Source organism: Notothenia rossii (assembly GCF_949606895.1).
Source record: "Notothenia rossii genome assembly, chromosome: 8".
Taxonomy (NCBI): domain Eukaryota; kingdom Metazoa; phylum Chordata; class Actinopteri; order Perciformes; family Nototheniidae; genus Notothenia; species Notothenia rossii.
The window spans coordinates 63,314,645-63,330,471 of NC_136906.1; the positions used below are offsets into that span (position 1 = coordinate 63,314,645).

General features: G+C 39.6%; 1 protein-coding gene across 2 annotated transcripts in view; it reads left to right on the forward strand.

Moving 5' to 3' along the window:
• The first annotated feature begins 1,177 nt into the window (after nt 1–1,177).
• Nucleotides 1,178–15,827, forward strand: part of LOC307015464 (uncharacterized protein) — a 29,885-nt gene continuing 15,235 nt past the window's right edge. Inside the window, exons 1-5 of one of the 2 annotated variants that reach the window (XM_079644092.1) lie at nt 1,178–1,654; nt 7,200–7,387; nt 8,401–8,566; nt 9,243–9,527; nt 10,405–11,328. In XM_079644092.1, the coding sequence (XP_079500218.1) occupies nt 7,347–7,387; nt 8,401–8,566; nt 9,243–9,527; nt 10,405–11,328 (1,416 nt within the window). In that variant the 5' untranslated portion in view covers nt 1,178–1,654; nt 7,200–7,346. The remainder of the gene's footprint in view (nt 1,655–7,199; nt 7,388–8,400; nt 8,567–9,242; nt 9,528–10,404; nt 11,329–15,827) is intronic. The other variant, XM_079644093.1, reaches the window with a different exon arrangement.

The following is a 15,827-nucleotide window of genomic DNA, read 5'->3' on the forward strand; positions in this document are numbered from 1 at the left end:
CTGCCTTAAGTACACATTTTAAATGATGGACAAAAGGAACAAAACACCGGAACATAAATTCAACGACATCGGCCTTCTTAAATATATTTCAGTTATAGATATTGTCTCACATAAAAAGTATAGGAGAAAGAACTTTAGGGGGATTTTTGTTCATCCATTTTCTTCTATGGTTTCAAACATTAGTATTTGCTAAACTACATCTTGCTAATTAAATTATTAGTAAAAAGTGTTTTATTACTCAGGCCCAGGGGAAAATAATGGGATCGTTATTTATATTTGGATAGCAATACCGGTATTGACAATAACCGTAAATCGATGTTAATGTCATTTTTTGTTATATTCCATGGAATGCTCTTAACATCCCGATAGCAATGAATATCTTAAGTGCTTTGACAAAAAATCCATAAAAAAATGTCATCTGTGGAAGCCGTAGTACTTTAAAAAGCACGACCAATAATTTTAGCCGGCCCGGCTAAAATAACTGTTAAACTGTTAACCCGCTAAAATTACCTATAGTACCCAATGTAGCCTATAGGCCTACTTCACCACATTACACGACTGATAACACCCGTCTATGTTAAATATTTATCATAGCATACCTATCTCCGTGAAATGTAACTTTAAAAGTCTATATAATATCTGTCACGGTAGCATTTTACATAGTGTTTATTCTATTAAGTTTCCTCATGAGCTTGTGCAGGCTTCCAATAACTAAGGGCTTCCCCGAGGTGCATGTGCTTGTTTAAACTGGCGACTACATAAAGCGCGCGCACAGTTTTTCATTTTTTATCCTGAACCAAGAGAGAGAGAGAGAGAGAGAAAGAGAGGGGAGAGAGGGAGAGGGGAAGAAAGAGAGAGGGGGAGAGAAAGAAAGTGTGTTCCTTGTAAAAAACAACAACTAAAACAACATGTTGTGCTTGCGTATTTGGAGAATTTAGCCGTTCGTCTCAAATGTGTATTGTGTATGGATGTTGCAATTGTACAGAGCTTTGGCAATACTGTATGTAATTATGGTCATGCTTATAAATCTATTTTAATTTAATTGAAAGAGAGAGAGAGAGAGAGAGAGAGAGAGAGAGAGAGAGAGAGAGAGAGAGAGAGAGAGAGAGAGAGAGAGAGAGAGAGAGAGAGAGAGAGAGAGACTGTCTTGTCGCTTCCGGCTTCCAGCTCACAGACAAACAGCGCTTTACTACGAGCTGCAGCACTCATGACAACAGAAACCTCCCCACAAAGTATGAGAGCAAGCTGCGAGAGCATTTCACTGCTCGGTACGACAAGCTTTAAAGTTTTTGTGTAATAAACACAGCGAAAACCCTCTCGGGAAACCAACTACATTTTGAAATCTTCTTCTTCTTTTTTAGAGGAGGCTTTTTTGGGTGAAAAGGTGAAAAATCGGGGAAAAAAACACCGGCGGCAGCGTCGAAGAAGTTCGTTTTTTTTGGAAGAAACCAAGAACACGACCACAGAAGAAGAGCATATTAAGTTGTTGTAGTGCACACGGAGCAGCGTATTCCTATGAGTCGCGTTAAAAGTGTCAGACACAGACAGAGAAGAGTCATCCTCGGGATTATAGCTGCTGGCATTTGGCTGTAATATCACTCAGACCAATAAAAGTGTCACGGAGAAGCCCTGGAGAGGACGGGACCTCGGGGAGGTAAGACAACCAGGGCCTGCTCATTTCATTTCTGGAGATAATTGCTGTTCCAGAGAGGCTATGACACGTTAATACCACCTCCTCTTGTGTAGATGGAGAGGTTAGAGTGAAAGTTGTCAGGATTAGGCCTAGTCATCCATCCAAAGAGTGTGGAAATGTTTACTATTTAAGTATTTTTTCCATTTAAAATGTGTCTATAGTACTCGATCAGTATTAAGTCCTATTGTGCCGAATTCCGATTAGTTTATTAATACATATGTTGTTGTTATAAATGCTTCAATCTTCAAATAACCACTGCTTTACAATGATGTGCTGCACTAATACTGAATACTCATTTTAAAGCATAATATAGTTTAGAATTCAATAGAGTTGGACAGGATTGTATGGCACCTGAATTCAGTATTAAATCCATTCATTATACCAGGATCAATTCAAATACCTTAACAAATCAATTTATGTTTCACTCTCAACAACTCTAGGCTGTTGAACAAAGATACATGCAAAAAAATCCTGAAATCTAAATACTTGAAACTACTTAATTTCTTTCTTCAGGTTTTACATAAATGTGCTCTTCAGCTACCTGAATGCTTTGCACATCACTATGTAAAGACAGCTGGAGGAGACAACACGTGTCAGACTTAATGAATTATTCTACCAGCTTTCAACCATGACTCAAAATACACTCAGAGAACCCAGCACTTTTCATTATGTTAGCATTAGTTAAACAGAATACGTTTAAATAGAGGTTACTTTTAGGACTGCAGCTAATTATTATTTTTATTAAAATGTCAAAAGAACTGTTGATGTTATACATAAAAATTACTTCGATGAATCCATCCAAAAAATCGACTCATGGGTTGATCGACTAATTGTTGATTCTCTAAGTCTTTTTCAAGACCCTCTTGAGGCTGCATCCTCTCCTGGGAACCATTACGCTCTAAGTGGGGTTCTCTGCTTTGAGTATCCCATCTGCGTATAGGTCTATTGTGGTTTAGCCATTTAAGTTTGCTGGATTGATTGTGACTAGAGCTGAACAAATAAAATAAAAATGATCGTCATTGTGATGTAAACTTGTGCGATTTACACATTGGAAAGGTCTGCGCTATTGCACACAGGGATTATTTGGGTTTGTTGGAAGATGAATGTATCCCAATGTCACTTAAAGAGTCAATATAATTGTGTGCAGCAGAAAGGCAGAACTAAGTGCCCTTTAATATTTGTTTGTTTATCGCAAGTTATATTGTTTATGCAATATTAAAAAAAGTTGAGGCAGATCCAATTGTGATATAACATCGTTTCCAGTAACTCCATTGAGGAAGGAGATGTGAATTTATAAATAAATAGGAATGTTGTTTTTAGCTACATATAAAGCCACATCAAAATGTTCTAAACATCATGTTAAAAGCCAATGTTACCATAAATATGTACTGCCTATTTATCAATCAATCAATCAATCAATCAATGTTTATTTATATAGCCCAATATCACAAATGTTACATTTGTCTCAGTGGACTCACAGTTTGTACAGAATATCAGTATGACAATACGACACCCTCTGTCCTTAGACCCTCACATCGTACAAGGAAAAACTTCCAGAGAAAACCCACAGTTTAAAGGGAAAAATGGGAGAAACCTCAGGGAGAGCAACAGAGGAGGGATCCCTCTCCCAGGACGGACAGACGTGCAATAGATGCCGTGTACCATTGGCTATCTAATATGAATGCAACAAGTGAAATATAACTGGTTAAATAGCATAGACAGTATGGTCGAATAGTTGATATCATCTCACTGTTAAAAGGCGTCAAAACGCCTGTCCTGCCATCTGCCTTTAAACTTGTTGGAAATATCTGCATCAGCACCTTTGAATCTTTATCTCTGCTGAGTACTAGTGCACTGTACGTAGGTTTATTGCCCACTTGTGTAGGCAAGTGGACAGTTTGAATACTCACACAGTCCCACTCAATATGACATTAGACTGCGCTGAAACACCGACAGCTTTTGGAGGTTGTTATCAGTACATCAAGCTCTTCTTAACCAGCAGCTGTTGCTTACATTTCAAGTACTCTGTTTTTTAAGTATCAGGATAATTAGGATTATCAGCACAGTACCAAGTCACAGCCGTAGTTTGCTTTTATTTTCTGCATCATGGCTGCTGATAAATGGCACTGATATGGTCTCTTAAAATGTGTGGAATGTCCATAGTGCTGCTCATGGACACTTTCTGGTGTCACCTGTATCTCTTTGTACAGAATGTAGTGACAAGTGGTTTGCAGAATGGGATCAAGTAGAGCAAATATGTGTTGTATAATGGCTTTGCCTTATTTGGGTGATTTTTTTCTCCTGAGAAATATACTTCAGTGGCTCTTAAGTTAGTTCATTGTAGTATATGTTCTCTGTTATTCCTAGAAGCAACTTTTAAAAGCGAGATCAAACACAGCTAAGAATGGAAACAGCCCAGGGTTTAAAAAGTTGTGGAGCCCTGTGGGGAATCATACATTTTGTCAGTCACGCACAAACTGACCGTGAGTACAAAAAGAAAAAAAGTCTTATTGATGCAGCTAACCTTGTGCAATATGCAGCGTGACACTGATTCCCAATTCAGCTTTATTATGGCCTCTGATAGACCCACTATTCAGAATAAGCAGAAAAAAGACTGGTCAACACTTCTTTATCCCCCCTCATGATCTTTCTTTCTGCTTTGTTCCTTTTCCTGCATTCTCCTTCCCTCCCTCTTTCTCTCTCTTTATCTTCCCCAGACCTGAATGGTTGTTGTTTTGACAGAAACCTTGGGGACATAAGTGTCGAATAAGCAGATAGAGGTGATTACACAGTGTGAAAGAAGCTGCCCTGGTGGTTTGTAAACTATCCGAGAGACAGGCCATTAAGATTGTTTCCTGCATCTCTCTAACTGCGTCACTCCCCAACAAGGAAACCCCATGTTTACCCCGTAGTTCATGACCTGATGTCTTAACTTATCCAGAATCAAAACACATCCCAGGGCACTTTAGGGAGCTCAGCGCATGACGAGAATAGCAATATGCATGAATGAGCCCAAGAACTGGACTGAGAAGGACTTGTTTTCAAGATGTTGGAGCTTCAGTTTGAGTGTCCTGCAAGATAGAAATGATTCTATGTTGTGCATATGTATCAACTATATTTCCAATTATGCACCAAGTTTTCTGAAATATTTCTTTAAAATATGACAGGAATAATACAAGATATTCTCTCTAATTCCTGCATAGGATGATCACTCGGCATTTGAAAAAAGTCATGGTGTATAAAATGATTTGCCTGCAGTCTAGACGCCAGCAATGACTTATCTCACTTTGAACAATGCAGGCTGTGAGTCAGCCAATCAGAAACAAGGCACTGAAGTTGTGGACACCCCTACAGTTGTGTTTTTTTATAGCTTAAAACTATTAGTTTTTTTGACTGAGTTCGAACTGAACCCACAAGCACGCCATTTGGAAATTGGACGTTTCTGCAAGTGTTGCGCAGTCTGACCACGGTAAGGCTAAGCGCAGCTCATTTGCATAACTTATTTCAAATGTCACTACCTGTTTTGAGCAGATACTACAACCAGTTGCTTTTTTAATGGTGGTTTTTGCATTTAAATGATGGGTCTTATCATTCACCAGCGACACAATGCACATAGTCTGGGGTCATAAAACATTACACTAGTCAGTCTTTTTCAGCGACTAGTGGCACTTTTGTCCGACTAGTTAGTGCTGGGATCAAAGAAACAGACATCAATGGTGATTACTTTTATTCCTCCCTTCGCTGCTCTCTCTCTCCCCCATTCGTGTTCCTAGTGTGAACCACAAAAAGCACTAACACGATGATCGACGACTGCATTCGGCTGAGTGGTGCCCAAGTGCTTCCAAGTCAATTGACTCTTTAAAAAGCAGATCTTTAGAGTGGTCCATCTTCCAACAGGAGCTAAAATGACCATTTTCGTTTCTGCAAAGCCTGTTCCTTACAAGAGTTCTACCCTCAGATGAAACAGAAAGCACACTACCTATTTTTTGTGAAGTCAAACATGAACAACACGAAAAATTACATTTTGCTTTTTCTTTTTGTTTAATTCTGCTGCCAATTATTATCTGCCTCGTTCTAAAATCAAATTGACCTTTATTAATCCCTGTTGGAAAATGCAGGAGTTTAAAGCAGCAACAGAGTGAGAGTGAAAAACAGGACAGTACAGATTCACACAAGGCTAATACAATTAGAAATACAATGATATAAGTAAAAGAAAATATCACTTTCAAATGTTCTCTCCACGTTCTTCCATGTCTGCACGTTTCTCCGTATTCCCTTCCCCTTTCCACGTGCCTCCCACCATGTATTCCCCTGAAAGTGTAAAGAAGCACATTTCAAACAGTGTGTTGCTGCGGGGTTCAGTGGAGCTGCTCTTATTGGAACAGACACGTTTGCTACAGCTATGACACAAGAGCACCAAACATGTTCATACACTCAAATATGTGAAACTGAGAGTTTTCTTGATGACATTCTGGTGTAGATTTACCAGTTGCTTAGTTGGGGATAAGTCAACAACTAACATTGTAATAAAACGGCTCTTTGATATAAATATCTATGAAACATTAACAGAAGAAGTGGAGCTTGTCCATTTTGTAATCCTTGAATCAGAAATACTTAATTCATCCCCGGGAGAATTTTGACTTTGTGACAGTTGCTCCATTGTAGAATTAAAATCATTTAATAAAAACAGTTATATTACAATGAATACAGTAGTTTGAATCTTGCTGCCCCCTTTCACTTTCCTTCTTTTTATTTTATTTAATCCCAGCAGGAACAATGATACCATTTATTCTGACATGTCCACATGAATAATCTTCTTTGCCCATGACGCAGTTAGGGATGGCTTTCCAGGAATCCAAAATTGAATTTCCAGTGTCTGTCCTTTTTGAAATAGTGCTTTTATTGAGAATGTTCCTCAGAAAGAATGTCTTCGGGTGGCTTTTGATAATTGGGTTAGGGTTAGACCAGGGGTGTCCAAGCTACGGCCCGGGGGCCAAATGCGGCCCGTGGACCATTTTGAATCGGCCCGCAGCTAATTCAAAAAGTATAATGGAATGTGGGCCACAAATGAAACCTGTGCTCGTCTTATATTGCAATTCTTAAATATGAATGTAAAAATATATTACACAGTAGTATTCATGTGTTAATAAGACCACCTTTCAAATCAATTCAGTCAATTCAAGTTCAGTTAAAAATGTTCTAACAGATCTTAGTTGATGAGCCCAATTACTTATTAACATAACAAGCTTGAAATACACCCTTCCTATTTCTCCCTATTATCATCAATCTGAGGCTTCTGTTTTAAGGGATGAGCTGCCAACATTCACAAGCATAGTTTACCTACATTTGATTGATTTTGCTAACTTAAAAATGAACTTATGAGGCATATACTTCTAGGGAGTTGCCCAGCGTATATTTTTCTGTATGTGGCCCTCGGTGAAAGAAGTTTGGACACCCCTGGGTTAGACACAGTAAAATGAACTTTCTGTGTTATTTCTTTCTTCAGTGGCGGGTGCAGGGAGCGGTGTGGAGCTGTTGCTGTGGACTGAAGACTGAAGAAACACTGAGAGCCGTCCTCCACCCCTCCCTGCTGCTCCAGGGGAGATAGTCAGATGTGCACCCGGCACTCAAAGCCCCTGGCCTGGCCGCAAGGATGGCAGCCTCTGCCCTGAACGGCCTTGGAGTCATGAACAGGTATGTTTTTCTTATTTTCTTTTACAGTGTATGACACATTGTTGTTGTAAGACAACGCTGCTTTCTTTGAGAGTTGTAGAGGAAATGCATAGTTAAAAAACATGTTTGTTGCCCATGAGAACCTGCTAGACCGGACTAGAAGATTCATTTTCATTTATAGAACATTACAAAACAATTTATAATGCCTTCCTGCTTCACACCTTAAGGAATATACTCTATGAATAAAATATCTTTATTTAGCCAGCACTTTCTTTTTTCTTTTTATGTGTAATCTAATAAGAGGTGTAAGTTGTGAAGATATGATGTAATGGTTGTTTTGTTGTAATCAAATTACAGATTCATCGGGTAATGCTTAGACATGTTGTTTTATTAAAGTTGTATAACCTACTCATGTAAAACATATATTACCAGTAGTTTTTCAACAAAATGTAGCAGCAGTGGTGGAAGAAGTACCCAGGTATTTGTAATTTCCCTAAGTAAAAGTAGCAATACTACATTGTAAAAATAATCTGTCACAAGTAAAAGTCCTGAATTCCAAGTCTTACTTAAGTAAAAGAACATAAAAATATAGGCATCAAAATATACGAAAAATACTCAAATTAAAAGAGGAATGGCCCATTTTGGGGTCATTAATTACTGTAGTATGATTTATTGATGCATTACTGTTTCACAACTTGTAAAGGTGGATTCTAATGACTTTATTTAGTGCTGTTGCTCAATGTTGATATATGATGTGATTTATATTTTTTATTAGCTAATATTCCCATTTGTAAAGTAACTAAATCTGTCAAATAATTGTACTAAGTAGTGCAGTGCTTTAGAAAATGTAGATCATTCCACCACTGCAGAGTGCTCACGTGATTACTTTCCAGTCTTTATGCTTAGATATGTTACCATGTGGTATAACCTACCACAGTATGACATCACTGGGTGTATTTTATCAGTGAATAGGCAACAACATGTAACAGTTATATCACTGGTAATTACACATTCCAACACTCTCCTCTCCGCAGCAGTAATCAGTTTCACACCCAGCCAGGCTCCTCTAGCACCGCCTCCCGAACTAGAACCAGTCCAGTGGGCCGTCCTGTGCTTCCTGTTCCTGATCGGAGCACCTTCTGTCCGCTACTGGCCGTGGGGGCGCTGGGCGGAGGTCTCTACAGCCCAACCAGCCCTAAGGTAACTCATCCGAGAGCTGTTGTGTCGATTTTGGGCACTGATATTTGTAAGGCTTATTTGTTGTTATCAAAAATAGGTTATTAAAAAGAAAAATTATACATTGTTCTGTTTTCCATGTCAACGCTACAGTTTTTGCGTTTTTTGTGGAGTAAATACAGAAGGATCTATCTCAGTTTGAGTTTAAAGACTCATATATATTTATTTTTTGTGATCAAATTTGTATTGAGATTAATACATAACATGTACAACCAAAAGCACAACATTTTTTTTATTTTTTAAATAAAATAACTAAAAGTATATAATAATAAAAAGAAAAATTAGACAACAGCAATTACTTACAAAATATACAAAATGCAGAATACATGTAAGCTAAAAATAATACTCATATATATTTTATGAAACGGGACGCCCTGATAAACTACCCATAGATTTCTAATAGGGGCCCAGACACTAAACAGAAAGCAATTACAACACATTACTAACACATCTGTAATTGGGGACAGTTCATGTTTTTGACATAGACACCTTCAAAAGAACTAACCACATACCCCAATCTAACCCTAACTGCTAATTTGTCCCAAAATAGTAAACAAATCGTTATCTCTCAATAAACTTGAATAGATACAACTGAGTCATTTTCGCCCCTAATCCCGTTTTGTGTCTCCCCCCCCCCCAGAGCCCTCGAACCCTGGGAGGGACTTTTGTCTTCCCTCCTTCGTCCTCTCTCTCCCCCAGCCCCACACACCGCGCTCGCTCCCCCTCCCCACGAAGCCCGGAGCTCCTGGGAGTCAATGTGGGCCAGCGGGTCCGTCGACTGAGCTCCTCCGGGGGTGAGGAGAGAGGAGAAGGAGAAGGGCAGGAGGAGAGGGGAGGAGGGGAGACGGGAGGAGGCGAGAAGCGAGAGGACAAGAGACGCCAGGCGCAGCAGCTGCAGATACACAGAGAGCTGCAGAACGTGGAGGTGATTATAATGTGCCTCTCGTCTTTTCTCTATTTATCTGTGTCCTCTCTCTCATGTTCTATTCTCCGTCTCACTCGCCACATCTCTGTCTTTATCTAGGAATGCAATACGTAAGCAATGTTTTCAAACTCCGGAGAATTGATGTACTACTTCATTTTGATTTGTTGGGCATGTCAGAACAATGCCAGTAGGAACTCCTCTCATCCCGCTCCACTGATCTCAAAATCTACTCTAGCTTTGAAAGCTGAAAAACTAAAGGAAATTGAGTTTGGACTGACATTAATACAGAATGAACTGTATTCTTTAGCTCTGTGAAAGCTGGCAAATTGGACCTCTAGTCTCTTTCTTTCTGATAAAGGGCTTTTATTCTGAAATGTCTATCTTTAAGAATGTTAGTCAGTTAGATAATGCTTCAGTTACTCAATTCATTTCGAGCCAACTATTACAACTATCTTCCTACTTCATGTGCAAACTTAATAATCATCATTACAGATTATTCAAATGTATTTTGCATTTAAAGCATCTCAATAAGATTTTACAAAATAAGTTTTCATTGGTTTGATTTCTGTTTTATATTTGGACTCTTTTTCTTCTCAACCCACACTTGTTCTGTGCGTACTGCAGACAATCACACATTGAATTTGCAGCTTGCCAACACTTTTACATTTCTCAGTTCAGTCCATTTAATGCCAAATATTGGAAAATTCTAGACTTGAGGCTGATTTCTTTAGTTTGATCTTAATACTTTGAGTATATTATCATGATATTGTGTCTTGTCAGTACACATTTGAATTGATGTGCTCCGAACTATACAAAAACGAATAAAAGTAAACGGTTATAGTTGCGATAAGACAATTTCTTTCTCTGTTTTTTCCAGGTCAGGGGAAAAGTGGGCATTTTCGAGGCTCACATTTCCGGGATTCGTGCCCAAGTGCTTAACACTGAGCTCCAGCGCAGCCCTCGGCCTCCAAGACGATCGCCTAGCCAAACCCCCACCGATCCCAACCAAGGAGACACAGACTTTAAATTCCAGATGACCCACCCGCAAGAGAGTAAAGTTCCTGCTGTGGTCCAAAATGGAAGAGAACAGGAGGAAGAAACTGTGGAAGTAGGAAGGAGAGGAGATGAGGAGGATAAAACAACAAAAACAGACAACAACACACTGATTGGTCAAAATGGCAGCCATTCAGAAACAACAATGCAAACTCCATGTTTAGACGGAGCGTTTGTCGTTCGAGGCTCCCTGGAGACGTTAAACCCAGATGAAGGGGAGGAAACAGGGGGAGGAAAAGACCAAGGGGAGGTAGAAAACAAACAAATGTTGGGAGACGAAAGAGAACGGACAGAGGGAGAAGTAAGAGATGAGAAAGAGGACCGATCTTGCCTTGAGACGTCGCTCCAGACAGAGGGGGATAGGTTGGAGGTCAACCCAGGAATGGATGCTTTCCTTCGGGCACAAAGCAGTGAGAGCGCCCCCTGTTTAATGGACACCGATAACACCTCCAACCACGGTTCCTCCATCCCCGCCGTCATTATAACTGACCACGGGTTGGACAGCCAGCTTCAAACTTTTGAAGACCCCGGCTCAGACCAGGGGTTAGGCTGCACCCCCAGCCCCAGTTCCAGCCCCGTCCCCGGATCAAACTTCTCCACCCGCTCCCTCAGGAAGCTGTCGTCCTCCTCTGCCTCTTCGGCCGGGTTCTCGTCCTCCTGGGAAGAGTCTGAGGAGGACATTTCCAGTGATACAGAGAAGGGAGAGCAGCTCCTCAACCCTGAAGTCCTCACTTCTCAACAGAGAGCGGTAAGTACAGAGAAGTGAGAGTGTGTGTGCCCCTGCGACCTTTCGTAGTTATGAATGGCAATGACCTTTGGAAAGTGCACTTGCTGGAAATGCCAAATATTCACACGGGAAAAGTCTTAGAAATGGATCGTCTTGGAAAGTCAAAGGGATATCTGAGAGTTTTACAAAGACTCCTTTTGTCCACATTGAAATAACCCAACACATATTGAATGGATTCCTATTTTATTTCTGTAAGGACATTCATGATCCCCAGAGGATGAATCTTACTGACTTTGATAGTTCAACGACCTCTCCTAGCACAATTGGATCAAAGTTACAGTACTAGTTAGCCAACAGTACCATGCTAAACTATGATGAGGAACATAGTACTTGATAAGCATTAATATGTTAGCATTGTCAGTGCATAGCATGTTGGCAAACTGATGTTAGCATTTAGCTCAAAGCACCACTAAGTACATACAGTGTTGTTTTCCATTCATTTGATCAATTTGTTGCATTAGATCATAGTTTTCAGCTGCCACCTTGTATATTTAAATTTTGACAGTAAATTCAGCTATATTTGAACATAGACATGCATATGTTTTATATATATATGACATTTTCTCCAATTTTTATTTGGAATGAGCATTGAGGTTCTTTGAGGATTTTGTTATAATCTCAGTCATTTGACAAACCTTTTTTTTTTACCAAATCCAACATTTACCTAGTCCAATTTATCTTCCAAGAGCTGTGAAAAAATTTACCAGTGGATCTCTTTTTATTATTTTGCCTCAAAATGTGTTTATGTCATTGTGCATTGTTGTGTGTTTGAATGTGCCTGTGCATGTTGATGGGGTCTCTTGTTTTAAATTAGCCAGAGCTCTCTTCCTGAGTAATGGTTGACATTCAGAGTAACAAAGCTAGCTCTGTGCCCCGACGTGTGTGTGTGTGTGTGTGTGTGTGTGTGTGTGTGTGTGTGTGTGTGTGTGTGTGTGTGTGTGTGTGTGTGTGTGTGTGTGTGTGTGTGTGTGTGTGTGTGTGTGTGTGTGTGTGTGTGTGTGTGTGTGTGTGTGTGTGTGTGTGTGTGTGTGTGTGTGTGTGTGTGTGTGTGTGTGTGTGTGTGTGTGTGTGTGTGTGTGTGTGTGTGTGTGTGTGTGTGTGTGTGTGTGTACAGGGGTGTTTTTTAGTGTTGGGCCAATTTGAAGTTGTGTGTGAGGGAAAGCACGGGTGATAGAAAAAGGGAAAGCAAGAGAATTTGCTAGTCACACAAACTTAGGCTCTGCCTGCATTTGGACGGTGTTCAAAGAGGAGGCTGAGGCCTGTTTGTGTGTGTTTGTTTGTGTGTGTGTGTGTGTGTGTGTTTGTTTGTGTGTGTGTGTGTGTAGGTGGGTGGGTGGATGTGTTTTTATATGTAGTCAGGATGAGTTCACAGGGCCATCTCACTTCTGCTTTGAAACACGATTCAACAAAACATTGTATAACAACGTTTCTGAAACATTGTGTCCTGTAAGTGTCCTTTTTTTAAGGACTTCATACTACAGAAAAAAATCTTTTAGACGTTGTTGCATATGGAGAGATGTTTTAATATTGAAATAACATGACCCATGCATAAGCTTTAAAACTGTGTCCCCCATGAGTGTAAAAGACTGAACATGCAAACATTTGAATAATCATCACCCTACTTATTCCCATACAACTTGGAGTGATGTGGTCCATCATTATCATTTAATTTTCCATCTTTGATTTCCTGTCGTGATTAATGAAAAATATGCTCCTTTAACCAAACAACCCCTCCCTAAACCAATTCCCCAGCTCTCCCAGGTGACATGGTTTCCAAACTATTTGTTTAAATAAATTTGGCTGATAGATTTGAATAGTGTTTGTATTGCTCTTTGCATATTTCCGGTCATTGTTTTTCGCTTCAACTAGGCAGAGAAAAAGAAGGAAACTCCTGCTAGCAGACAAGGTTTATAGTTGCTAGTAAAAGTCTGCTTTTCCCCCATCGTAGCACAAAGATGTCAAACATGCAGGTTATTATACTATCATGTCTTTGTATGCAGCTTCTCACAGCTCCTGAGAGGTAGTATTAAGGAAACCTGGTGTATGTATGCAAGAGGGAAGCATGCAGAAACACATACAGCATGCTTGCTTGTGTGGGAGGTGTGTAGGAAAGAGGAGAGGGACAGAGAGAAGAGGAGTGGAAGAACAGAGTGAGCTTGAAAGTAGCACAAGGAGAGAAATAGAGACGAAAACTTGTACATTTTAGGCAGGTTTTCTAAGAAATCATATATCTGCTTTTCGCCGCTATTTATTTATTTTATGACTTTATTTGGCATCTAAAATTGAACACAACACCTTACATCAATCATACTAGGAATAAAATTAGCTCTGGAAAAACTAAATACAAAGCAAGTTATTATAATAGTATTGATTGTACACATGGTGAAAAGATTAAGAATAGTTCATAAGTAAGTGCAGGTTACATTTATCACATTTAACGGTGAGAGCTCTGCATTTATTTTTATCATGACGACTGACTTTCCCCTCACCAGTTGAATCATTAAAGCTACTTTGTGTTATCCATCCAAGTAAGCGTGACATGTTCATTTGTTCTGTATTATAAACACATCTGCGTTGCTATGATCATCAGCTTTTGGATTATATCAAGTCATCTCTGAAGAAAGTACACGCTTTAACGAGTAGAGGCTGAATCCAAACAGAGCCATATATAGTCACTTTTTGGCTGATCTTTTGACTTCTTTTGGGCTTCTTTCCAAAGTTAGAAGGCACATGCACTGCAAGTGTGTTGTGTTTGAGTCAATTGGCAGCGAAGGGGACACCTGTGATAGATTGGCATCTCTTTTTTTCTTCTACTGAATTTCAGTTGAGCTCTGGGCGAGGAGAAGAGAAGAATCTGCCCGCAGCAGAGTAATCGTTGCTAAGGTGACACACTATTTCTGTTACCCCATCAGTGGTTTCATATTTGTATTTTGTGCCTCTAATGTGACATGTTCACAAGCTTTTTTTGTTCCAAAAGGTCTTCATTTTCTCATACTGCCTGTGCTGGAGCACCTCTTTCCACCCTCTGTCTGAAACCAGAGCCCAGTCTGCTCTGATTGGTTAGCTGGCTGGCTTCGTTGCGATTGTTCAATTTGTTGGAGCGCTAGCCAAAAGAAGTGCGAGTGTTACATTGTGATGTAACTATGTTACAGAAGTAAACAAAGTTCACGGAGTTCAAACGAGGCATTTCAGGCAGTGGGAGAGAAACTCCCTCCGGAGGGAACTTTGGGATTTTAGCCTTTGCAGACCATTGACATGCACAATAAGCTATACAACACACTACAGGAAAGGGAACACTCAAAAAATAGGGCCCCTGTAAACTGAACAGCTTCAGTTAAGACTTCCAAGACATTTACAGACATGCAAAACAATTAGCTGCAGGAAATAAACGAGTGTTTGATAAAAATCCTCACATCATTAAAAAAAAGCTATCTGAGTATCATCAAGACTGACAATATTTTGCCCAGACTTGAGTTCAAGTTTATTAGAATTCATGCTCAAAGTTGGCAAATGTCCTAAAACTGAATACAAAATGGGACAAACTATATGTATACACTTGCATCCATACATTTATACTCATAAATACACTTTTCAAAAATAACAAAAAACGTACATACATACATACAACCTTGCATACTTAATACCAACATACAACACAAGCAAACTAGAAAGAGACGAACGAGCAGAACAAACAAACCTCGCTGTCCATCTTTTGTGTGCAAATGTTTTTGTTTTTTTAATCGTACAATGGAATTAGGTTAACAACGAATCGATCGGCAATTAAAGAAGATAACTTGTAAGTGACGATGTACAGAAACACACACTTTGTTTGAAACATGCATGAAAGCAAGTAAAGCTAGAAGATCAGAAACGACAGTATTACGGAAGTGGGGCTGGGCTCATGAGGCTCTCGCTTATTATGTTATTGAAGCCAAAGGTGTAAGTCATGCTGTCTGTTCTGTAAGCAAGGCGCATCACACACTTTGGACACATTTCAATACACCTGTTGGTTCTTGAAAAGAAATGCGTCCATTATATAAACAGATGTGTCTTTAGGAATTCAGACTGTACCTATACTGAGACACACACACTCACATACGATAAAACAGACACACCCTCTGCACACAGCACGCACTTGCCCTCTGCAGAACAACATGCTACTGTATACACACAGTTTTGCTTCTAACCGAACTGTAACTATGACTAATGTCACACTGACTCACGTCCCTTTTTTGTGATGTTTTGAAATCACCAATCAGATCTCTTATATCCGAAAAAAGTTTTGTAGGGCACAGGATAATAAAATAATTGAACTGAACTTTAACTCAAGTGGGTCGACACAAGAAATATCAGCACACCAACTAAAACACATACTGAGACACACACACACACACACACACACACACACACACACACACACACACACACACACACACACACACACACACATATGTTTTTAC